Here is a 24,742-nt window from a genome sequence, read left to right as displayed (position 1 = left end):
AAAGGATAGAGGAATTCACCAAATCGGTACTCCTGCTGCCTACTACCCCACGTGATCGACGACCTCGCCATGAGCCGTCTGGTGCAGCCACCAGTCAAACTTTAAAGCCCTTGAACCAGCTCTCTAGCTAGCTGATCCCTCTTTCACACCAGTCAGTACTACTAGCTAGGCCGGTAGAGCCATGGCGAGCTGCAGCGAGGTGCACAAGTCTCTGCAGGCCGTGGCGCAAGGGCTGCGGTGGACGTACGCCCTCCTCTGGCAACTCTGCCCCGACCAAGGGTACTAAAACTTCAACTTCTCCTTTCTTCGAAAATGTCGGAATGACCTCAGCCTCTTCATCGATCGATGCACACAGCAAAACAAGCAACTCTCGTCGCAAATGTTTCATTTACCCCGATCTCTTGCACGATTGATCACCATATGCATGTACTCCCTCCGTTCCATAATTCTTGTCGAAATATTACATGTATCTAGATACCTTTTAGGAATAGATACATCTATTTTTGGACAAATTTGGACAAGAATTATGTAACGGAGGGGAGTAGTTAAACTGGTGGCGTGCATGCAGGGCGCTGCTGTGGGCGGAGGGGCACTACAACGGGGCCATAAAGACGCGCAAGACGGTGCAGCAGGCTCATGGAGCGCCGGCGCCGGCGCCTGCGGAGGCGGCCGACCAGGCGGCGCGGCACCGGAGCCGGCAGCTGAAGGAGCTCTTCGAGTCGCTGGCCAGGGAGGCAGCTGCTGCCGGTGGGATGATGACAGGCTGCAGGGTTGACGCCGTCCAGGCAGAGTCGGCGGCGCGGCGGCCCACGGCGGCGCTGGCGCCGGAGGACCTGACGGAGACGGAGTGGTTCTATCTCATGTGCGCCTCCTACTCCTTCCCTCCCCACGTCGGGTACGTACGTGTACGGGGTAATTATCAATGGAAATTTCCGATGTTACGTTTCGGCAACTTATGAAAAATACCTCAAACACTTGCGCGCTCCACCGTTTCGATCCATGTACCTTTCTTTTTACAGCAAAGCACCTCTTTATTCATTGATAATCAAAGTTACATCTTTAAGAGAGTGTACCTTGTCTTGCTAACAGAACAAAGAAAGTGTTTATTTCTCGGTCGATTTAGAAACTTTCTCTGTCAACAATTGTAGCCATCCGATTAAGATCGTAGAAAAGAGTCGATGTTTTAAATTGCAGGATATAGAAATAACAAATTATGAGTCGATGTCTATATGAGAAATATATGTGCACCATACAAATTATATTATTGGATTAGTTTTACTCCAATAAAGATCTCAATCGGTGGCGGGCGGGTCCATCGCCTTCCGACAACACCATCATTTGACAAGATGCAAAACATCCAGACAGTGTAGGTTCCAGACAGTGTAGGTTCGTATGGATTATTTGATCTAAGAAAGTGAATGATACATAGTAGAACATTTTATAAAAAAAACTCATATTATATTACTTTTTAGTTCGTAGCAACGCGCTGTGTTGTGCTAGTTTAAATAATAAATGGCATTCATGTGCATGTACGTCCAATATATTAGCCATTTATATATTGTCATTTCTAGAGCATATAGATTGACGGACATATTTCTTTGTTGTTGTTTGTCAAGTGCACCAACTATTCAACAATGTACATATAGGAATACTTTAGGAGTTGTTTTTAAAATTGGATGTTCTTATTTCAAAGATATTCTGAAATTCCCTCTGGACATGTGCTTCATGCATGATGCACTAAATCTGTTAGGTAACATACTGTAATACTACATCCTAGGTTTTCCTCTTTTAGTAAAAATATAAATGTTAATGAGTTTCTCCCGAAATTTACACAGAAGCACAAATTCAGATTTTCATTTTGTAATGCTCAATAAAATGTATGGTTCTTTAGAGCTTCTTAATTACTATCTCCGTTACTAAATATAAGATGTTCTAACTTTGTCTAAGTTTGACATATTTATAGAAAAATATACGAATATTTACAACTTCAAATTAGTGTACTGTGGACTTATATATCATGACGGGTCTTATAGAACTAATTTCCTATAAACTTAGTCAATTTTTTTAACAAGTTTGACTTAGGACAAAGCTAGAACGTCTTATATAGTATTTTGATATAGATGGAGTACTTCGCAAAACCATATATATACCACTTTCCAGCATATGTGTTTCCAAAATTTCATATAGTCAAGCATAAATAGAGTAATAGATAGAAAATAGTAGGTTTGTAGATGCAAGAGATAGCTAGGCACATGATATTTGTAGCATGCACGTAGAAACTACAAGTACACGAAACTAAGATAATCTTTAAGGAGAGAAAACTAACAAATTATATCAGAGTTATCATTGTCAGGTTATCATTGTCAGCATTGTCCAATTTTGCCAAATAATATTTGTGAAATGGCTGATAAATATGTTCTGTTTTCAGGTTACCCGGAAGAGCATTTGCAAAGGGAGGGCATGTATGGCTCTGTAGGGCAAATGAAGTTGACAGCAAGGTCTTCTCAAGAGCAATTCTTGCCAAGGTACTTCTCTTTGCTTATTTCACCTAAATCAGTGGTTGTTGACAGTTTATATTGAGTCTATGTGTATGCAAATTGCATGACGAAACTAAATCAAGAAAAAACGACAGAATGAGAAAAAAGAACTCCATGCCTCTAAACAGAAATTCATAACATTGGAATGCAAACTGTATGAGCATTCTAATTCCAAAGTCAATACAAATTTATAAAATTTCATTTTCTTGCTATACTCTTTTTTCGATCATGACTAATTTGTCTTCTCTGGCACTCTTTTCATGCGGTGATAACGGATTTCGGTGGTAATGAGTTGCAGAGTGCAGGAATCCAAGTATTTTCCAACAACCATAGCTAATTATCAATTACAAATTTCGACCTGGACTTCATCTAATATCCTCTCATTGTACTTCATTCCAACTGCAGACAGTCGTATGCATTCCAATTGTTGATGGTGTCCTGGAAATCGGGACGACAGAAAACGTGAGTTCATATTGTACTATTCAGTAATTAGATTAAACTAATCAGCTTGTACTTACTCTGAGGATACAATTGGCGAAATAGGATTAATTAACCTATATATATTTCAGGTGAAGGAAGACATAAGTTTAGTTCAGTATGCAATGAGCATCATCATGGATCAACAAGACATCCAGATGATCCCTACTATCTCAGAGCATTCAACTTCAGACAAAATCTGTCACATGTATCAACAGTCATTCCAAACACAGAGGAAGATACATGGTGGTCAGGAGAACGAAATGGAACACGACGATGACGACATCGGTGCGGAGTGTGCGTCGGGTTCGGGGACCAACGCTGGAAGGAATTACAGCCAAGATACCCCACTGAACATCGTGGGCAATACTGATGATCAGGAAACACCCAATGCAGGGAGCAGTGAGCTAATGCAGCTTGAAATTCCAGAAAAGGTGAGAGATGGCTGCTCAAGCAACTTGGATGATGAAATCCAGATGCTAATGGTTTGCCAGAACAGCAATGACCAGTCCGATTTCCAACGGCAAGATGAGCCTTGCGACTCTTGGCATTTTCTCTATGAGGAGTTATGCAGTGGCTACCCTCAGTCGTCAGGTATATCCATTTCTTATTGACACAGAACATTGCATGGACAGAAAAAAATATGGTTAATTTGTTAGTTTTACTCAAAACACTTGTGTAATGCAAAGCATGGTTAAAATCTGAGCTATGTCAACATTTTTCTTTTCTGTACCCCACCATAGCAGGTGAAAATCAGGACATGGTACTCCAACCCGAAAACGCGCACTACACAGAAACAGTCATGTCGATCCTACAGCGCAACACGCGCCGACAAGCCGCCGGCACGAGCACCAGGTCCTACGTGGCAGCATCGCACCAATCATCATTCTCCACGTGGCATCCTACCATGCTGCAGCAGGGACGCACGGCCACCGGAGCCGGAGGCACAACCCCACAGAGGATGCTCCGGAGCGTCCTGTTCAACAATGCTGCCGCAAGCGGCCACGGCAAGCCGGCCGATGACTTTCCGAGGGGCGGCGGGCCGCGGAGAGAGGCGGCAGACTTGAGCGCCAACCATGTCCTGCAGGAGCGGAAACGAAGGGAGAAGCTCAACGAGAGGTTCATCATCCTCCGGTCCCTGGTACCCTTCGTGACCAAGGTACACTATACATGAATGATCTTCAGTTATCCTTGGTTCAGAAAATTCAGTTATACTATTTTCTTCAGGATTCAGATGATTCAGAATGGATCGATTCCTAACGAGCGATGTGATGCAGATGGACAAGGCGTCGATCCTGGGGGACACGATCGAGTACGTGAAGCAGCTGAGGAGCCGCATCCAGGACCTCGAATCATCATCGACCAGGCAGCAGCAGCAGGTAGTTCACGGCTGCGGCGGCCTGACGGCGGCGGCGGATCAGGCGAGGAGCGCGAAGCGGAAGCTGGCGACGAGGGAAGGGAGCAGCGCGAGCAGCAGCAGCGCCCCGTCGTCGTCTTCGGCCGAGGTGCAGGTGTCCATCATCGAGAGCGACGCGCTTCTGGAGCTCCGCTGCCCCGACAGGCGCGGGCTGCTGCTCCGGGCCATGCAGGCGCTGCAGGACCAGCTCCGGCTCGAGATCACGGCAGTCAGGGCCTCTTCCGACGACGGCGTGCTGCTCGCCGAACTGCGCGCCAAGGTAATGTACTTCCTCCGTCCAGATGTCTAGAATTTGACTAAATTTGAATGCATCTATAAGCTAAGTCCCAAATTTTGACAAAGAAAGTCAAAACACCTTTTGTTGGACCGAGTATACGTTGTTTTTTTTGTCCTGTTCTGTTTCTGTAGCGTGCAGCGCAGAGTCTCTGGTTTTGCTCTGTTTGAGCGTTGCTGTTTGATCTTTTTGTCTTGTGTTCCGGATCTGCAGGTGAGGGAGGTGCACGGGAGGAGGAGCAGCATTTCGGAAGTCAAGAGAGCGATCCATCTCATCATCTCGTCGGGATGAATGTACAGAACAGAGAATAAATCATGCGAGAGCGAACCGAGAATAGCGCCACTGTTTAAACTTGATGTACGTAAACTGAGCTCCTTGACAACGGTGCATGTACAGGTGAACTGGGGGTAATATAAATGACGATGGCTAGCTGTGCACTGACATCACTTGCTAAAGTAAGCATGTTGCCTTCTAACTGTATTGCTATTTTCCTTTGGGTGGAGTCCGTTTTACTCACGTGAACTTTTAAGCAAGTTTAGATCACAACTCTCCACTTGTTCTAAATTACCCCTCTCAATTTTTTTTTTCCGAAAAGGAGGACGTTCTCCCGGCCTGCCCCTCTCAACTCTTAAAACAGGCTAAGACTACTCTCTAACCATGGTTTTGTCCTATGTGGCGCCTCATCGGCGCGTAACCAAACTACTAATTGTGCCGGTGACGACTGGGTCGCCCATATCTCTCAGCCTCACCCCCGTAGCCTGGCCAGATCCTCCTCCATCTCCCTCCTGTAATCGCGTCCACAACAAGAGGGCCGCATGAATCCAGCCCGAGAAGGTGAACGGGTTGGCTGCATGGATTGAGATTGGAGAGAGACATGGGAGAGAAGGGAGCGATTAGGAGATAGAAGACGATGACAAGTGTGTGCCCATGCCGATCATCCTATAAGGATCAAGCATTCAGGCTCTACATCAAATGGTGCATACATCAAGAACACAAAGCATGTATGTATCTCCCCGCAATGTACCACCGCTCCCCGGCACCGCCTCCTCGGGTCCCCTCCTCTTTGTCTGCCACTCTGATGGCAGGAGGGGGTGCCGGATCTGCATTGCCACGCGGTAGTTAGACCACTTAGAGAAGGAAGGGGTTGGACCCCCACTACTACAAAAAGGGTCATCACTAACGGTCAAAAAACGTTATCAGTAACGGGCGAACCGCCCGTCACTAACTTGCTGCCAGTAATGTGGGGTACATCAGTGACGGGCGGGCAGCCCGTTAGTGATGCTATATGCCATCAGTAACGGTCACAGTATCAAGCCCGTCACTGATGTCCTTTTTGACATTTAAAAAAAAAGTGGGCCACAGCCCGCACACGATGAATCAACAAATCACAAATCAACAATTTAGTCCAACAAATTGGTGATTTAATCCACGAATCATATACAACATACAACAAATCACAAAAAAGATCACAAAACGCGGTTTCGGTTGGCTGTAGACGCGCCCGTACAGCGGGCAGATGTGCGAGGATCCACTGCCACCGCATGGAATTCGATGACAACGCCGGCCTTGTCTCCACGGCGGCGATGATCTGCTGCCCTGCAAGAGAGATGGAGGGAGAGAGAGAGAGAACCTTACCGGCGGCGAAGGGGCCGGGGCGGCCGGATCAGGAGGCGGCGGGGTCGGGGCGGCCGGATCCGGATGAGGCAGAGCCGGGGACGGCGTCCATGGCGGGGGTGGCCGGATCCGGAGGAGGCGGAGCCGGGGAGGTAGGCTTCCATGGCGGCGGCGGCGCCGGGGTCGAGCGAGGCCGACGCGGACGAGCTCGTGAGGGACTCGGGCACAGGGGGAGATGGAGTTGGAGGGAGGGCTCAGGCGCAGGGGGAGATGGAGTTGGAGGAGGGGCGCAGGGGGAGAGAAGAAGGGAGCAGGAGGAGGGCCCTTCGTGGGAGAGAAGAAGAAGGGAGCAGAGGAGTTCGTGGGAGAGAATAGGGGAGGCGGCGGGGTTGAGGGAGAATAGAGAGAAGCGGTGGGGAGGGTTTTTTTATACCAATACCTGAAACCCTAGCTGGCCTCAAAGGTCTCTATGGGCCATCAGTGGCGGGCACAAATGTTGTGCCCGCCACTGATGTTTGTTTTTTTATCAATTTTGCAAATTTTTAGATTGGACCATTACTGACAGGCGTCCCGTGCTCGTTACTGATGATGGATCATCAGTGAGAAGCCTTGCTTGCCCGTTACTGATGAGGAGTCATCAGTGACGGGCGTGTCTAAAGGGTCATCAGTGACGGGCACGCAAGTGACCGCGATTGATGAGGGTCATCAGTGACGTGCGGGAAAGACCCGTCACTGATGACCCGTCTCATATGTTGTGTTTTGTAACAGTGCCTGGACCTGAGTCAGTGATTGCTTCCTTAGCAACCGTGCTATGTTTTTTTCGAAAAGGAGGTTGAAACCCCCGGCTTCTGCATCAAAATGATGCACACAGCCAATGGCAACCGTGCTATGTGGATATGATGACTTGACTGACTCCTGATCCACCTCATTGGCAGCGCAGAGACGGATGACATGGGATTGCCTGGTCATTGGTCTGATGAAGCTGTGGATTAAATTATGTCTCCGTACTTCTTCTCCGGTCGACGATATCCGGCCCATCTCGGCTTTATCATGGAGCTACAAATGTTAGGTCTCGTTGGCGACGGTCTAGATCAGCGTCAGAGTGTCTTCCGACGGACGACTCTCGTCTGCCAAGTGGGGAAAAAAATCCAAGCTCCGACGTGGCTTGAAAATCAGAGGCAGCGTCGAGCTTTCCTCATTGCATGTCACCGATGATGCATGATAGATTTGTGTGTAATTTATTTATTTGAAGAGAGTGTCTGTTTATCAGTCGACTAAAAAATAGTTATTTTTCAGTCAACGATCATCGTAGCCATCCAATGAAGATTTTCTTATCCATCAGACTTATATCAATTTTACACGGATCTCGATATTTGAATCAAAAGGATGTTATCATCGACTTAGAAATAACAATTATTTCTCTCGGTCGTCTAAAAAATAGCAAAACCGTTTCTTTAATGATGGCCGTAATTTTAGTTTTCTTTAACGATATATGGTTAATAGACGCGGTCTTGGCCTTGTAGCTCGGAAAAGAAAAGATGCATAGATCAGCCATAGCATAGTCTACGGTGCGTGTGCGGCTCCGACCTTGTCTTGATTTGGACGGCGCCCGATTAACGTACACCCATGATGGTACACGCGCCCATGATTAGTTGGGCGTCCGTGTGCGTGTGGTACAGTACTTGGTATCCTCCGATGCAGCAGACACCGAGGGGCGGCCACGTTTTCTCGGCAATCCGTCCGGATGTGCTTTCGAAAGTGCGTCACTGGGGATCGAAACGACCGACGTGACATCACCTCAGCCGAGGGCGATCGATCGAGACCGCGTGAACGTAGCCCCAGTGGGATCGATTTCTGCGTCCGGATAATGGGGCTGTTTCGTGCGAGAAACAGGTTCCTGTGGAATTATTTCTGATGGATGATGGATGGATGGGTGATTCATTTGGGGTGTAGCAGTGTAGCACGCACTGTTTTGTTGGCAAATTGGTGCGATGGTTTATCGTTTTTTGCGGCGTCGCTTCGCCGGAACACAGTGTGGATGGAGCGCTACAAGGCGGCGAGCACTGTGTCCCATCTGACAATAATGCACGTTCGTATCACAGCGTGGCGCCGCACCGACCCTCAGATGCAACAATGGAATTCACGATAGACAGTATGGCTAGCGCAGAAATGAAAAGAAACAAGTCTATATTACCTGTATGAACTCGTAGACATGAACGGACTCAGGAAAAAAAATTGAGAGAGGGCAAAATGGTACAAAAGGAATCAAGTGGGAGCATTTTTATGGGCTGAGTGAGGTCATTCTCCTCATAAATGGGCCAAATACAAGTGGGCCAAAAAATCAAGTTGTCCCCAAAGCCCTCCACGTGGGTCCGCCCATGCTTGTAGACAAGTTAACATTAAACCCTTCTACTGTGATATTGTTATAGACCATTTATTATGACAGTATAATTTGGTACTCCATGCTAATCCGACATAGTACTGACTACCGAGTCAAAAACTAATGGAAGTTTTGGCAAAATCGTAATATGTTTATTTTGATTTGAAGAAAACTGAACCATTAATTTCCAAAAGGGATGTTATTGCGTTGGGCTACCGCAAATGAGAAGGCCCTCATGATCACGAGTGTTCTCTAGTTCAAAGTCTGCTGCCTAGATAATACTCCCTCCGTTTCATATTAAGTGTCGAAATATTATAAGTATGTAAATACATGTATTTTAGTATGTAGATATATTCATATTTGAAAAATTTGAGACACTTGATATGTGACCGAGGAAGTACTTGGGAGTGAGCTAGTACTCGTATCGGGAATAGGGGCATTGGTGCCAGCGTCACTGCTCGATTGGGTCGCCTCCGATTTGATCAGAGGGGTGCCTCCGTCGCTAAACTGAGCCGGCTCAAATCGACCGGGAGCTGTGGAAAACGGTAACCCTTTGGAAAATCTATAATTTGCCCACTGACGTGAACACGGTCTGATCTGTTTGGCACTATGTAGTATTTCGGTATATATTTTCGAGTACCTAGGTACCCTGAAAAAACCCTTCTAAACAGAGCAAAACCGTGTGATTCACATTTTTCAAAAGAAAAAAATTACCGGAAAGTTACTTAATTTGGTAGGCACCTATCAATGATAAAATCATAGTCGCCGAATTATAGACAGCTACGTCCGTGGGCTATGTCAATTGTGGTATCCTCAGTTCCTGGCCTAGTCCCGCAAGATTGTGGCGAATTGTAATCTTGATTTCTGTCCGATTTCCTTTTATTTAACTGCAAACTCTTTTCGTCCTCATTAATGGACTGGACTAGTGCCCTGTCCCCTGTAGCTGATGGAACACGAAAGAAAAAGAGATGCGCGACGTCGTCTCGGACATATATTGCTAGTGTGATGTGATGATGTGCTTGCAGGTCGGTCATACGCTTCAGTTCTATAATTGTGATTACTTAGCACACTAGATGATGCTCTAAACCATCATATCATTTCGTGTGTTGCTAAGTGTATCTGTTGTACAACTGTTGGTTGCCGCACTGCGATCCATATTAAAAGCAGACTCCAAGTCAGTGGCTCCTTTTTGTTGGTGCGGTCAACCAGTTGTGTCTTCCTTTTTTGTCGGTTACTGCACAGTGTAGAGAGGAAAAATTAATGAACCGTGTTCTTAACACGCATGAATTTCAGAGAAACCAATCCTTAATTTTACGTACGAATACTGAGTAAACCCCCCGCGTTTTAAACAGAGACTCAAGTTGAATGCATAATAAGTGGATGGATCTTTCTTCGCACGCCGGCCATTATATGTAGGAAAACAAAATCCTTTATTTCCAACAAAAATACCATCCATATCTAACCAAAGCATAGCTTTGTCAGTAAGCTACGCACTAGAGAAGAAAAGCTCATCTGGGGATCGATGTTGGACAAAGAAAAGGATCGTTGGCATGCATGTATCGATCCGTTGATAAATTCATTCTAAGATTTGGTCTGGATCGGAAACCAGTCATGCTTGGCACATGTGCGTGCACCTATGATAGATCCCATGGACCGATCTACACTACATACACAGATCCTAACAGATGCATCTAGCCAGTCTTCCAGCTTAATCCTAACCTATTGAGGCTGCAGGCTGTGTCTAGCTAGCTTAGCTTGTTTGCAAATTGGGACAAGGTTGGTGCGCTGCACGACCAGGTTACTGTACTCTATTTTCTTTGCGTGCGTGCGTGCGCGCGCGCGCGACTTGTATCCGTCGAATGATACGCGCCCAATCTGCATGTATCATATGAAATTCAGATATGGGCGAGAGATCTTGTGTCTCGGTTTCAGGCACTTGAACACGCAAAAGCTGTACTGTGGCGGCGACCCAGGTAATCTATTGCCTGATCTCTCTTTCTGGGAGAGAAGAGAATGGAAGACAGGCGAATTTTGTTGGTACATACAGCTCAGCTGCTACAGTCCCTGCATTGACTTCCACCGACATTTGCAGGGAAGGGCCGTTGGATGGTAGGATGATTCAGACTTTCAGAGGTTCTACAGCCAAAGCTACAAAAACATGTACGAATTTTTCTTATGTTCAGAAAATTCTAATACAGAGTAACTTTATTTGAACATGTAAATGTACGAGTTCTAAAGCGTGTGCATGCGGTGCGCGTTGAAGACCTACTGGATTGGGTGTGCCCTGTTGCGGCCAACGGATTTGGATGATGTGCGTTGGTGTGTGGTCAGGGCATGAGATCCCGATCATCGTCACCCCCTTCATCCAGTTTGTAGGTATTCCGACAATTGTCGTCAGAAAGGTGGCTTTGTGTTGATCAATGTATTTGTTTTGTTGGATTTATTGAATAATATAATAAAAAAAAGGCCGTGTGCATCATTTTGATGCAGATGCCGAGGGTTCATCCTCCTTTTCGAAAAAAATTTACGAGTTCTCGTAACAATTTTAGTGCTTACAGTTTGCTCTCCTTTTTTACAATGATTTTTTTGTCCACAATATGAATTTATTTATTTTCATGAAAATTTACAACTTTATTATTCAACCCGGGTGCAATTATAAATACTCAATAACATGTACTCCTACAAAATCTGCACGCGTCCGTAACAGATTACAAAAATACCCTCGCGTGCGTGACAAAAAGATAAGAAGCCCGGCCCCGCATCGCACCGACCCGGCACGGCTCGAACTCGAACTCGATCCACGAAACGCGGTGCTCGAACTCGAACAATTTTTTGATCCCATTTAGCAAAACTTTTGCCACTAATGACCCCATTTAAAGTTTTACCCGAATCGCCTCTTCCTTTATCTTGGTTTTGGACCTGAAGATGGATTGGACCAGCTTGTGCATCCTGCCATGGCAGCGTTTCTGCTGCGTTTCCTTGTCGCGACAGAAAAACAGAACAAAAAACAGATCGAACTCTGAATATTTGTTAGCCGCCAGAACTAACGAGAATATACTATTTTTTAGTAGCAGTTATAGTATTAACTGATGAGATTTTTAATATGAATTTCGTTTCAGGCAGCCTATTGATGAATTGAGAAAAATGAGCATGAGCAAAGTTAAAGAAAGGCACAAGGAACAATTCGTCTCTTGGTTTGAGCATAAAGTGAGTGATATTTCAGTTCAATACCTAGCTAGTCACTTTTCTATGTATAACACTAATATATTTCGCACAAAATTGTGACTATGCTTTAGTTGTTTTTCTTTCGTAGAGGTAGGAATTTGGTGCTTACCCTTGTGTATGTATATGCTAGCCTGGCTTGTTTACTTCTGATGTACCTTATGGCAATGTAACTGATTAATTTCGGATGTAAATTGAAGCTGTATTTTGTTACTCCATCTATTGAGGATGTTTGTAAGACACTAGATGCTGGGGCGCGCCAGGCGCGCCACCTATGCGTTACTGAGGCTATCTAGTTCATACCATTCAATGTTACTGAGGCTATCTAGTTCATACCATTCAATATAAGTTTGCTGAAACGGTGCTGCCAAAAATCGAAATGCCAGTGATCACGGAGTGAATAGACATAACAGTTATAATTTACAATTATATAAATTTCTGGCTGGTCTAGATCGCCTTCATTACACAAAACATCTTTACATGTATTATTTGTACGAAAACTATGGTGACAACAACCAGCAACATCACAAACAAATAGGGGGCAACAACAATTCAGAGCCATATAATGAGCAGCTTTAAAATTTGAACCAAATACTTTTTTTTCATGGTCACTTAATGACATCTTGTGTTTGGGTCCCATGTAGTGACACAATGTAAAAATTTGGTAAACCCAAGAAAGTTTTGTTTGCCATCTGTTTTGCTGATCCAGTCTTGCACAACGGACTAACGAGTTGGAGCAAGATTTCATTCCTGCACACAAAAAGGGAGGTCAGCTTGGATATTATAGTACAGGAGCACCACAAAAATATGATCTCTTCTGACCATCTCAATTGAGGATGCCAAAATTGATGCAGATGGGCAAAACTATCCTCGCAACAGAGACACATGTACTGTGAAATTACTGTCAGCCTACATACCTATGCCAACTCCTCAACTGAATGACTCAGTTGCCCTCTTGTTCAAACTGTTGAAAAGCTGCTGCAGCAATCTCGTCCTACGTTTCCATAGCCTTGAGCTGGTAAGGGTTGATTGCTGCAGGACAGAATTCTTCAAAGGCAGTCCATACTTCTGTATGCAAGTGGTTCCAACTGAGAAACGAAGATGCCATGAGCAACTTAAAAAAACGAACTGGACACTGACACAAATGATATCTGATAGAAAATTAAACAGAAAAATGGGAAATAAGTTTTAAGTGAAACAAGCAACTTAGCAATGAAAATAAGGCATCAATATACTTAAAAAGAATTAGACGCTTCAGTTCACTCTATTGTAAGCTAATGAAATGTGACTCACCAATTCGTGGAAAAACAATTAGCAAAAAGCTCATTCCAAGCATCAGGAAACATGTCAAGAATAACTTCCATTGCCGATTTTGGATACTGACACGACAACAGCTCTGCTAAACTAAAAACATGTGGTGAATTACATGATCCAAAATAGCATTAATGCCTTGATTCTTTCAGATTCTCGACATCAAGTCTACTCCTAGTGCAGTTAAAAATGGCATTCGGTCAAAAAAGTTAAAAATGGCATTATTAATAGAAAAGTTATGTGATGTTAAACTGAAGTTGTACAGGACACAAGAAACACAAGCCCAAATGTAAAACTTTAAACTGTTCCATGAAGAAGGTAGATCTCCATGATCAGTTTCCCATGATTTAACTACGACTCTACGAGGCCCCATGACTAAAACCTTATATCAAAGACCCAAATCTACATAACAGACCTTAGAATAAAGATACATCATACACGTACAAGAGAAGGAAATGTCAATATATGGAGATGAGAATCTTCTTTATTCATCCTGTAAGAGGTGAAAAATTGACATAAAAGGTATGCTAAAGAGCCGATCCTCTCCATGTATGATGTCTTACAGCAACAACAACCATGCTTTAATTATAATGATTTTTGTGGTTTTTCAAATTATAGCATTTTGTTTTATGCTGCAGAAATCAGACTAATGTAACTGCAACAAGTTCTATTGTGAAGCTAGTGAAGCAATAAGAACAGAATGGAGTCAATTTATTCAATACTGAACAAGGAGGCCCTATAACAAGTTGTTTAGTAAGTGACAATGTCATGGGAATCCTGGCTTCTTCATGAGATGTACCAATATGTACAATGGTAGACATGTAAAATCATTCAAGCAAAATGGTCAAAGTAGAACAAAAAACTGCATCCAACATTTCTCTGGTAGACTACATCGTCTGCAATTTCTTTTAACAACAGGAAAGAGCAACATCCAATAAACAAGAAATATAGAGAAATTTATAAAAAGAATTAAGTCTTCATGAAGCTAATAATACCTCGACAACATAAAAAGCTGCAGGTTTTGATTTGGTTGGAAAAAAAATCCATGGATCAGATTTTTTTTTCACATCAGAACACTATAATATCAAAAAATTTAGTATACGAAATAATCAGATTTAGTTTGCTCACCTAGGTGCACTTGCTTGCCGCGATCCTGCATTATTACCAATGATGCGAGAGACAACTTGTGAGGATCTAACAATTGATTAATCGATAGTACTTGAACATAATTGATTGACAGTACTTGATGAAAAAATGGATATTGTTTTACAGGGAAGGAGGAATGATTGATTGGTGAACGGAACACTGGCTCATGCTTAGGGGAAACATTAAATGGTGGTAACAGAAGTGCAAGATCTAGAAACCCCAATTTACAGGATAATAAATAAACCTTCATATGGTGCAACCTGAGATCAGCTGGGCGATCTCCCTGCCAATGCACACCATCACAAACTGCGAATAGTGGAAGTGAACATCTGTAGCAGCTTGTTTCTTCTGTTCAGTATGTAAAACATAGGCACATAGAAATTTGACATTTCCTCTAAATACCATAGAAAAAGGATTAGTATGTTCTACTTGTTGTCGCAGTAGTGAAAAGAAAGTTCACTAACCAGTCACAGCCTAATACCATTAATGATTTTAGCCTAGCAGCGAGTACTTTGACATCAACTCAGTTTTGTTCAGGGAAGGATACTGGAATTGCATTAAAGCTGCACATCTAGCTTGGGGGATCGCAAAATCAACCTCAGCATCTGACAAAATGCCCCAGCTATAAAGAAGTTAGGAAGCTAGTAGAGCCTTTATATCTTTAGCAAACAAGCAAGGAAAGCCAATCTATCGTCACACAAGTTTACCAGAAAGAATGTGTATGTGATAGTTTATAACAGTTTGCACCTTTTAAATAAAAACTAATAAATAACTTAGAAGTGTCAGAATCTTACCTCATGTTCTAGTTTGAAAATATGTCGGTTAAAATGGTTTGTAGCCTTTCATTGGCATAATTTGTACAGAATTGCTCAAAGCCATTTTTCTGGAGTGCTAAAATTAAATGTTATGAGGAACAGACAAGCGAAATCGATATAAAAAATGCAACAAACCCCATATATTGAAAGATTTGAAACCATGAATATCTAAAATACTTATGGATCTCCGTGTATGTTGTCTTCCTGTTCCAAGTGAGCGGTAAATTTGCTCAACAATCCAGTCAAACAAATGTGCTTAAATTTCTATAGACGACGGCAATTAAATTTCTTTAACCAAATTATAAGAGGAGGTTAGGACATTCAAGAACATCATATAACTACGACAGTCTTATAAATGCTTAATGTCAATACCTTAGAATATATACTTCTCGTGTAATCTCGTTACAAACATTCTTATTCAAATGCTCAGCTTTAAAACTTTAATGGCAACATCCTTGCCGAAGTAAGTCCCATGAAACCTTCACATAAGCATAACACACTTTAGAAAGGAAGTACTACCTCCGTTTCATAATTCTTGTCAAAATCTTACATGTATCTAGACGGTTTTTAGGAATAGATGCATCAATTTTTGGACAAATTTGAGACAAGAATTATGGAGCGGAGTAGTACTGAACATGAACACATAGACTAAAGAACTCAGTGCTACACAACTGACTCACAAGTCTCAACAAGAACCAGAAGCAATAATCTCTCATCTTCAGAAGTCTTTTGTCAATTTCCCATTCACCAACTTTTACCTGGAGTGGCAGTGTTCTTTCCGCAGCTGAGTGAGATGAACCAGACCATGAAACCTGCACACTCAGAAGGAACCAGCAAATGATATTGCTTCGTGCATTAATATGAAGCAGAAAGATAATTAAGTAAATTAACGAATGTATACATCGCACAGTTTAGCCCATAAAGTAGCACCGCTCACTGTATTCAGTGACCCGAACAACACCTCCGCCTACCAACAACTGTCAACTCAACAAGCTACTATTTTACAGGAAATCCTCAAGCAGGTTTATCCCCTGAACAACCCACGCGGGGCGCAAGGTAGGGGAAGCAATGGTTTAAGCAGTGGAGATGGGATGGACACTTGGAACGCAGTGAGCCAGACGGGGTCGCTTTTTCCCCGCCATGCCAGGTGCTGCCGGCGAGAAGAGGTCCATCTGACCATCACCGCCGGCGCGCTTGTCCGCCGCCTCGCTCGTGCTCAAGGCTGCGTCGTCATCCTGCACCATGCGCAGTTCCTCGCGCTCCTCCTCCATAGCCATGCGCACGAGCTGCTCGCGGTGTTCTCCTTCAGCCCTGGGCTCACCAGCGCCCCCGTCCAACGCTCCTTGCACTCGACGACGCCCTGCTGCCGCGAGGACCCACGTCAGATCGAGCAACAGCTCCTGTCTATGCCCCGCCTTGATCCTGCGGGCGTCCTCCCTGTAATCTACAACACCTGATGGGATACCCGGCTATCCAAACAAGGGGATTCAGATGCGGTGGTTTCTCCGGGGGCTGTGTCCCCACTGGCGGTCCAGCACTACTTGCCCGCGCGGCCGCGGCATCCTTGACCCACGCTTCTACCCTCGCCGGTGGATGCTGCTGCCCGAGGGCCGCGGCCTCTACCCAGGCCACGGCAAGCTCCGCGGCTACGTCCGATTCTTCAACCTCTCAACTGGTGCCTTCGTCATCGTCCGGCTGCCCCTTTTTAAGGATCACTGCGTCCTCTGCTCGGAAGCGGATGTAATCCCGGAAGTCGCCGGCTAGCACTCGCCATCCGATTAGGCTCACCAAATCCTCGTCCAGGGACGCCCACGAGGATGAAACCTTCCGCCGCCGGCGCGTACTGCTGCACGCAACGAAGGCCGCTGGGTGATCCCGATAATTCCATGAAGACATGCCACTGCAATAAATAGCAGATGTAGTTCACCAAACTAAGGGTCGCAAGATGGATTCATCGATTCTAAATTTGCCGGAGGAACAAAAATACAATTTTTATTAGGGGATCACCTGGCAAAGGACCAGCGGGAGATGCAAACGAGGAGAAGGAGGATCGGCCGCCTTCGTGTTCGCAGCGGCGGCGTAACAGATGGGGGAGGAAGCCCTAGGTCTAAGCCGCTGCGCCGTAAAGGGCAGAACGAGCTAGCTTTTTTTCTTTTTTTGAGAAAAGGCCGACGAGCTAGCTTTTATAGATGCGCCAAAGTGTGGACGCCCCAAGGCTTAGAAGCCCATCAATGTGACAGAAAGCCCAAAACATACGGTCTATGGACCGCATCCATCTAATCACTCCATTTTCTCAGAAAAAAAAACCTAATCCCTTCGTTCTTCGAAAAAAAAAATCTTATCCCTCCATTCCAAAAACAATGCAATTCTTTTTTTGAGAAACACACTGCAGACGTAGACGCTCACAAACAAGCACACACACTCACCAATATGAACGCACGCACGCACACCCTACCCCTATGAGCATCTCCGAGATTGACGAAGTCACCACCGCCGCCTCGTAGTTGATGGGTACGTCGCTCCCACTGAAAGCACAACATCGGTTAGGTCAGGAAATGCGAGCACCCACGACAAGTCCGAGACTTGAACCTGGGTGGGCTGATTCCACTTGAGATAGGCTCAGTTCGCAAAACAATGCAATTCTACCAGTGTCATGTTCCAGTACCTTAAGTTTTACGTCAAGATCAGGGGCTGTCCTTTCCCTTTTTTTTGGCGGTCAGCTCTTTGGACACCGTGTTGTCCGTGTGGCCTTGTTAGGTGACTTGGTTAAGTTTTTTGGGTCTGTAAAATATTATTCTACTAGCAAAGTGTCCGTGCGTTGCAACGAAAAAGTACACCTAATATGAGGCCATGTTAATGAAATTTGTGGCCAACATTCTACATCGTCAATAGTGTTCATCAACTTCGCTTCAAGCTCAATTCCGCTTCCCTACCTCACCTGTGACAACAAAAGACACGCCAACATGAATGAAGAAAATATGTAAGAACGATGACAAACAAAATGAGAGTGCAAGGATAAAAATTTGGTTCATAGGCAGGATGTGCTACATAAATATAAATAAAAACAAATTTTCTTTTAACTTCAATATGAGCAAAAATTACAAACATTATCTTTCAAACATAGGAATCTCCAATGCGAAACTGAAGTTTTCGAGTAGGAGCATGTATTGACCATGCTACTAAATCACAAGTAAATTTTCAGTATTTATGTAGGATACTTATTTTGTTTTCAACAATACACACTGCGGAAGATTGGTAAAGGCAGAACAATGTGATCCCTTGCCTTTATTATTTCTAACAAAAACAAAGTTCCAAACCCTGCTTTTCTGAAACAGACGATGTAACAATGTGTCCCCTATGCCAAGATGGGGCAAATTCAAACTCAGTGGCATCTAATTAATATCACCAAAAAGACAGGTGGTTCCGAAGTGACATGATCAACACACCAAAATGAGTATTCGTGCAGTGAACACTAACATGCTCAACTAAAATTTCTTTAGATATGAGTTCAACACCACACTAACTTTATATTAGGACAAATGGGGAAATTCTTTTGTGCAACAATAGGACAATCTACCTGACCAATCAAGCAAAAGAACAAACATGTACTCCCTTGCTGCCGTGGCTCATCTTTTCAATTGTAGGACCAAGCCAGCCATAAAGCTTTAACCTACAAACAGATGGTGATTATTTTTAGATCTACCAGATCTGCTATGGCCAGTAAAAAGGATCTTAAACAGTTGAACTGCTATGGCTAGTAAAAAAGGAACTTTAAAAGCAGGAATTCAAAATGAAAATTGTGATGAATATCAACCAACTGTTGTTTTTCCTCAATTCCAACAACAAAAACTCAAAATAGCAGAAAACATACTGTAGAAGCTAAAATATGTATGTTCCAAAGATGTTCGCATGATGCAAAAATACAATGGGGGCATCTAGGAACCATTGATATTCCCAAGGCATTCAACTCGAAACAAGAGATGCATTAAAATCTTATTCTAAAAAGAATAAGCCACACCAAACCTGTAACCTGCTGCCAGCATTCCTCTATGATGTTCCACTTCTAATACATGTACACGATATTTACTACATCTACATTAAAAATAACATATCCAGAAGCTAATTCCGTAGAAGGATATTTTGTATCACGAAATAACTTTGATTTTGCTTAAACAACATGAGCAAAACAGAAACCACCACCATGAGTAGCACTTACAGATTGTGTCATTACCTGATCCATAGCCATAACCAAATTTGCATGCAACAACGATTTAGTGCAGACAATTGACATTGGAGGTGTTGCATATATAAATTACCTGAGAACCACTACATGTACCATAATATACAAATACTGCATACTTCCCAGGCCAGTTGTTACACTACGTGAAGTATGATATTTTCTAACCTGAGCTATATCAGAGCAGGATTTGAGACTCCTCAATAATATGTAATCCTCCAGATTCAACTTCTAACAACACCATTTTGATACACAAATTTCCTCGCCTCTTCTTAAGTCTTCTAAACAAGGCAAATTAACATAACATATCAAAATCTTTTTGAGAGAGAATTTGATAATATATGAAGAGGCAGCCAGTAGTGTGCTACTCCTTGCCTCAGAAGCAGCCTGGAGTTTAGAAAGCACCATGCACATGATGGGCTTATGGGGCATCAAGAGCAGTGAGCAACAGAAGAACATGGTGTAGAAAGATGAAGCCGTGTTTTTTAGAGCTCACCTTGTAATCTCCTCGGTGTGGTGTTGATTGTGTCCACGGTGGCTACAACTGTTTGTTTCCCCCAACAGTAGATGGATCAGAATGTAGCACGCAAACAGATGTTAAACCAGTCCATCCAACAAAACAATAGCTATAACATAACAACGATCTGCTACATCAGAATGATCATCTAGGGACATTGTAAAGAAAAGAAACAGGGTACATTGACGAGTACACAAGTAAAATAAAGAGATGGATGAGGGGGGCGACGGAGGAGGAGGGGGATTACTCTGGGGGTTGCAGGCGGTGAAGAGGACGGTGCCGGGTGGTCGCCGACGAGGCACTCGGCGCCGCGGGTGCGACGGAGGTGGGAGGCGGCGGCGGCGGCCATTGTCGTCGTCGTCCCGCCGTTGCTTTGTGTGAGGAAAGGAGGAGCGGCCGAAGGCATCTGCGCGAGAGACGCCGTCTATGTCCAGCGGCCCGGTCCAGCCCCTGCCGAGCGCGGCCTCGGCTGTGGCCAGCAGGCAGCGGCAGCCGTCATCGTCGTTCGCCGCTAGGGATAGGATTGAAAGATTTGCGTGCGGTGAGGGGAGAACGGTGGCGCACGAAATTTGCAAATTTGCCACCGCGGTCTGGAGAGCAGAGGAAGAAGGCAGGTAATCTGGTGACTGAAGATAATCGCGGCAGTGGAGATAACTGGAAGGTCGAGTGCGGAGTAAATTCCGGCGTTGATTGATGTTTTGATTTGAGTAAGCACGCGTGAGGGTCGTGGTTGCTGCTGGCCGAAGGAGGGACGGACCAACGTAGGTTCGTATCAAACTGCAAATTAAATAGTAATAAAGATAAAGATATAACTCGTGTAACCCGTGTCTACCGCACATTTTGTTTTGCTGCTGAAAAAGTTGTGCGTCCTTTCGTGTCCACTTTGTGAAAATTTTGTACTCGGCGAGGCGTCGAGCATTGGCTGGATTGATGACCGAGGATCACAGTCACGTTGGCCAGACGCACTGATACAGATAGGATGTTTCCAGCCACCGGTCAGGTTATTACTTGTAGCATTGCAGACGAGGTCGTTTTGTTCAAGGGTAGTGGTTTGCCTGGACTGCAGAGAGTCTTGTGTTGGCTTCGTCTCGAGACGTTCCTGAGTGCACGCTCGCAAGAAGTGCGTGCCGAAGAGAATCTCGGCATGGGTTGTCGGGGCTTCAGTGTCGTCCAGTGTGTCGCCGCAATGCAAGGATATCTTCGCGGATGCATCACGCGTCGATCGGAGATCCGCGAGAGACTGCTTCCATCCTTCCTTCCTCCATCAGACTGGCCTTCTTCCATTCTGTTCAATTTTCTGATCATAGTATCAGATGTTTTAATTCAAATATGACTCCGTAAGACCTTCCCAGGCAGTCTACACTTATGTAATTCTATTGAGCTATTTAATATATGTCGACTTGACTCGCAGTGAGTCAATCATACGCATTTCATATGCATCTCATCGCATCGCATACATACTCTGTATCTTGATTCATTATGAGTTGAATGCTTCTTTGCGAAATTCTGATTATCAGCTCGTGCTGCTGATATTTTAATCCTTTATGAAATCACTGTCTGTTTGTTGATTTGATCGACAAATCTTTATCAAGGTTTCGACTCGACGTGATTACTGAGTCAGAAACTTACTTTTACATCTTCCATCTTAAACTGATATTGTATGCTTGGCTTAAAAGCACTGCAGGATTGAATTCTTATTTCAGGATTTGGATTCGACTCAAAGAACTTTTGAGTCGATAAATATATTCAATGTTATTAAACCTCGACAGGTTCTGTTCATGATGATTCAAGCTTTGCATCTTAAGTCCTTAGTTGAATTCTTAATTCAACTAAGCACTTGGGTGCTACTGACGTGGTTATGACTAACCACGTATCCTACGGGAGGATACCCCATCCGCCTAACATGGGGCCCGCACGAAGTCTACTACAATTCCAAAAGTCTCATACCAAATCCTACGACTCGAAGAACAAGAAAGTATAGGAAATTATAGTCTTATTCTATCTTTTAACTTGTAAATTACTTGGACTCTACCCAAGACCTAACTTCCTGTGTATATAAAGGACAAGAAAGGGGAGCCAAGGGATATCCGATCTACTCTCTCTCTCTCTCTCTCTCAGCCCTTACTTTCGAGCCGTCGAGACGCACTTCAGATCTCGCCGGCAACCCTTGTAACCGAAGTCTCAATAAAGTACAGACGAGCAGGACGTAGGGATATTACCTTCCGAGGGTTCCGAACCTGGGTAAATCTTTGCCTCCCTTGTCTGTAAACCGACGAAGTCGCCGACACACACATGTCATTCTCCCCTAAACACAAGTCCCCTAAAAAGGACATTGTCGAAGTCTGACCTTCATCACCTGGTGCCAACTGCCGGCATGAACCCGAAGTCATCTGCGAAATCTGGCCCCAGGAGATGAAGGACCAACGCGCGATCAAGGAGGGCCAACTTCGTCTCCTAGAGGCAAATGACGTCAGCCCGAGCCTCCCTAATCAGTGCGCGAACAGCCGCATGCCGGCCAGTCGAATTTAGGCCCCTTACGTTCCAGCAAAGGACGCGGGGCGCCGGATTGGGGTCGCTAGCCATGGGGGCACCGAAGGGGCAAGCCAGGAGACATCACGTAGACGGAGCCGTCGAAGCGGCGTCGAAGAAGAGGGAAGCGCACAGCGGACGACTTACAGGGACACTACAACATCAAATTCATAACAGACAAGCTTACAGGAGCACGACTTCGACGAGGAACATCGACATGACGAATGACCGAGAAGCGACGACAACAACTAGCATGACCACAGACGACAGCAGAGTACGACAACGGGACTTGACAGACACATCACACAGAGATAACCACAGGCTTCACCATCTTCTTCTTGTTCGAGCTGCACAAGGACGACATCGGGGGGAGAATCAGACAGCTGTCAGTGGCTCCAAGGCGCCGTGGTCCTCACCAGCAGCCTTGCCGCCACTCTTGCGCGGAGTCTTGGCCTCCTGGACGAGGCAGTCAATGGCTTCGATGGCGTGGTCAGGGAGCGGCGAGTCGAAGAGGGCGACGTAGGCCTCCTTCGTCGCCCCATCCAGGGGCGCCGCCAACCTGCAGACCAAGCCGGCGCGCCAGGACTTGCTGGGCAAGCTGCTCCGTGGAGAGACCTAGGGCTGGCCTGGCCGCCAGCCTGGCGCTTCGGCGCGCGACCGGTGGTGGCAAGGGCGGCGCAGGGCCATCCACCAGCAGGGGCGGCGGCAGAGGGGAGGAGACCGAGTCGATGAAGTCCACCAGAGGCGTCCGCGGCGGGCTCGAGGCCAGCACCAGGGGTGCCGCCGGCGGCGGCATCGTTGTAGCGGTGGGCGCAGCGGCCAGGGGTGTCAAGTCGGTAGAGGGAAGCACTTCCTCCACCGCAGGGACAGGAGAGGTGAAGGTGATGTGGCGCGGCGTCGGGGCAGCTGGTTCCTCCTCTGGCGGCGCGGCCACGGTGGGCGGGGGCGCCAGGTTGGTGGAGGGAAGTTGTTCCTCCACCGCAGGGACCGGAGAGGAGAAGGTGATGCAGCGCGGCTCGTTCGGCACGGCAAGCGTAGGCGTCGGGGCAGTAACTGGCCAGAACCTTACCTAAGCCAGAGCGAGCAGACGGCGGCGGAGGGGGCGGGTGATCGACACTGGGATTGCAGAAGCTAGTCATGTAGTTTAGCAGTAATTTAGAATGAAGATCTCCACATGGATTAGATGTGCAATAGTTTCTTTTTACTAAATTCTTTAGCTAAACAAACAATTTGGGGTTGAAAATTGTCTAACTAACAAGGTAAAAACAAGCTACAACTATGTTTTTGGGTTTTCTGGATTCATTATTCACTATCTGAAACAGATTTTGTCAGAATCTGAAATGAAACAGTGAACAAAACTTGACAGCAAAGACAGGGAAATAAGGAAGGATTGAGGGGGAGAAGAGAGATCAAACAACACTGACTAAGAAAAGGAAGGCGTGCGAAAAAAGAGCAGAAGGAGTTTAAGATTGGGAAGAGCAATGGATGAGGGAAAGAAGAGAAATAGAAGAAAGAGTGAGAGTCAAGAAAAGGTAGGAGTCGAGAATAAGGAGTAGGAGTCGAGAAAAGAAGAGTCGAAAAGAAAAGGAGTCGAGAAGAAAGAGTAGGAGTCGAGAAGGAAAGGAATCAAGAAGAGAAGAGAAAAAGTAGGAAAGAGGAGGTGAGTCGAGAAGAGAGAAGGAGAATCGAGAAGAGAAGAGCCGAAAAGGAAATGAGTTCAATTCTGACGGCCTCACCGCAGAGGCCGCCGAAACCGTCCGACTGTTGTGCTGCAGCTTCCAAGACCGGCTCTTCCGTTGGATCTGCACAGGCCGCACAATGCCTGCCTGCCAGTGCTGCTGCTGAGCCCGTGAAGAAGGCAACAGAGCACCTGCCCGGCCCATCAAAGCCAGCAGCTTCGTCTCTACGCGCTCGGAGGGGACTGCCGGAGCTCAGTTGCAAGTGTCCACAGCAAAACCCTCTGGTCGCTGCACCAACGAAGAAGCAGCCTGCAAAGATTCCGCTCTTGACTCCAATACTCCGGCGTTAGTATGCTAGTCTTTACGCTTCCTAAACCACGCACACTGGTGAGTTTCCTTTAGCCTTTGGCTCTCTCGGTTCTGCACTTGCTTGGAAGATTTCTAGTGTTCTTTGAAACTCTGTCAGCCATCTGTAGTTTTGCAAGAGTGTCAGCATAGTCTCCAACTAGACAGCGAGCTCTGTTACGAAAGTGCAAGACAAAGTTCACTATATCCTAACCTGGTCCTAAAAGAGGTTCAAGTAAATA

General features: G+C 45.4%; 1 protein-coding gene and 1 long non-coding RNA gene across 43 annotated transcripts; one reads left to right on the top strand and one right to left on the bottom strand.

Moving 5' to 3' along the window:
- Positions 1–72: 72 nt before the first annotated feature.
- On the top strand, positions 73–6,387 carry LOC100839663 (basic helix-loop-helix protein A). Of its 2 annotated transcripts, none has more exons than XM_010231709.3 (9): positions 73–279; positions 569–895; positions 2,429–2,525; positions 2,836–2,850; positions 2,943–2,999; positions 3,107–3,608; positions 3,761–4,173; positions 4,292–4,690; positions 4,919–6,387. In XM_010231709.3, the coding sequence occupies exons 1-9, from the start codon at positions 182–184 to the stop codon at positions 4,994–4,996; spliced, it is 1,986 nt and encodes a 661-aa protein (XP_010230011.1). In that variant the 5' UTR covers positions 73–181; the 3' UTR covers positions 4,997–6,387. The 2 variants fall into 2 exon arrangements, with proteins under 2 accessions (XP_010230011.1, XP_024312732.1); XM_024456964.1 differs by having other exon boundaries at positions 3,758–4,173.
- A 5,920-nt stretch (positions 6,388–12,307) lies between these two features.
- LOC104581687 lies at positions 12,308–22,378 on the bottom strand. Of its 41 annotated transcripts, none has more exons than XR_002961913.1 (8): positions 20,195–22,366; positions 19,927–19,974; positions 19,599–19,708; positions 18,771–18,863; positions 17,859–18,131; positions 17,201–17,718; positions 12,839–17,093; positions 12,308–12,671 (listed from the first exon to the last, which is right to left on the bottom strand). It is a non-coding gene; the product is annotated as an uncharacterized LOC104581687 (long non-coding RNA). The 41 variants fall into 41 exon arrangements; XR_002961900.1 differs by having other exon boundaries at positions 18,771–19,974; positions 20,195–21,232; positions 22,167–22,209; positions 22,295–22,309; XR_002961902.1 differs by having other exon boundaries at positions 18,771–19,974; positions 20,195–20,724; positions 22,167–22,209; positions 22,295–22,309.
- Positions 22,379–24,742: the final 2,364 nt, after the last annotated feature.

This window comes from Brachypodium distachyon, chromosome 1 (genome assembly GCF_000005505.3).
Source record: "Brachypodium distachyon strain Bd21 chromosome 1, Brachypodium_distachyon_v3.0, whole genome shotgun sequence".
Lineage (NCBI taxonomy): Eukaryota > Viridiplantae > Streptophyta > Magnoliopsida > Poales > Poaceae > Brachypodium > Brachypodium distachyon.
This window is presented reverse-complemented; position numbering and strand designations above follow the sequence as displayed.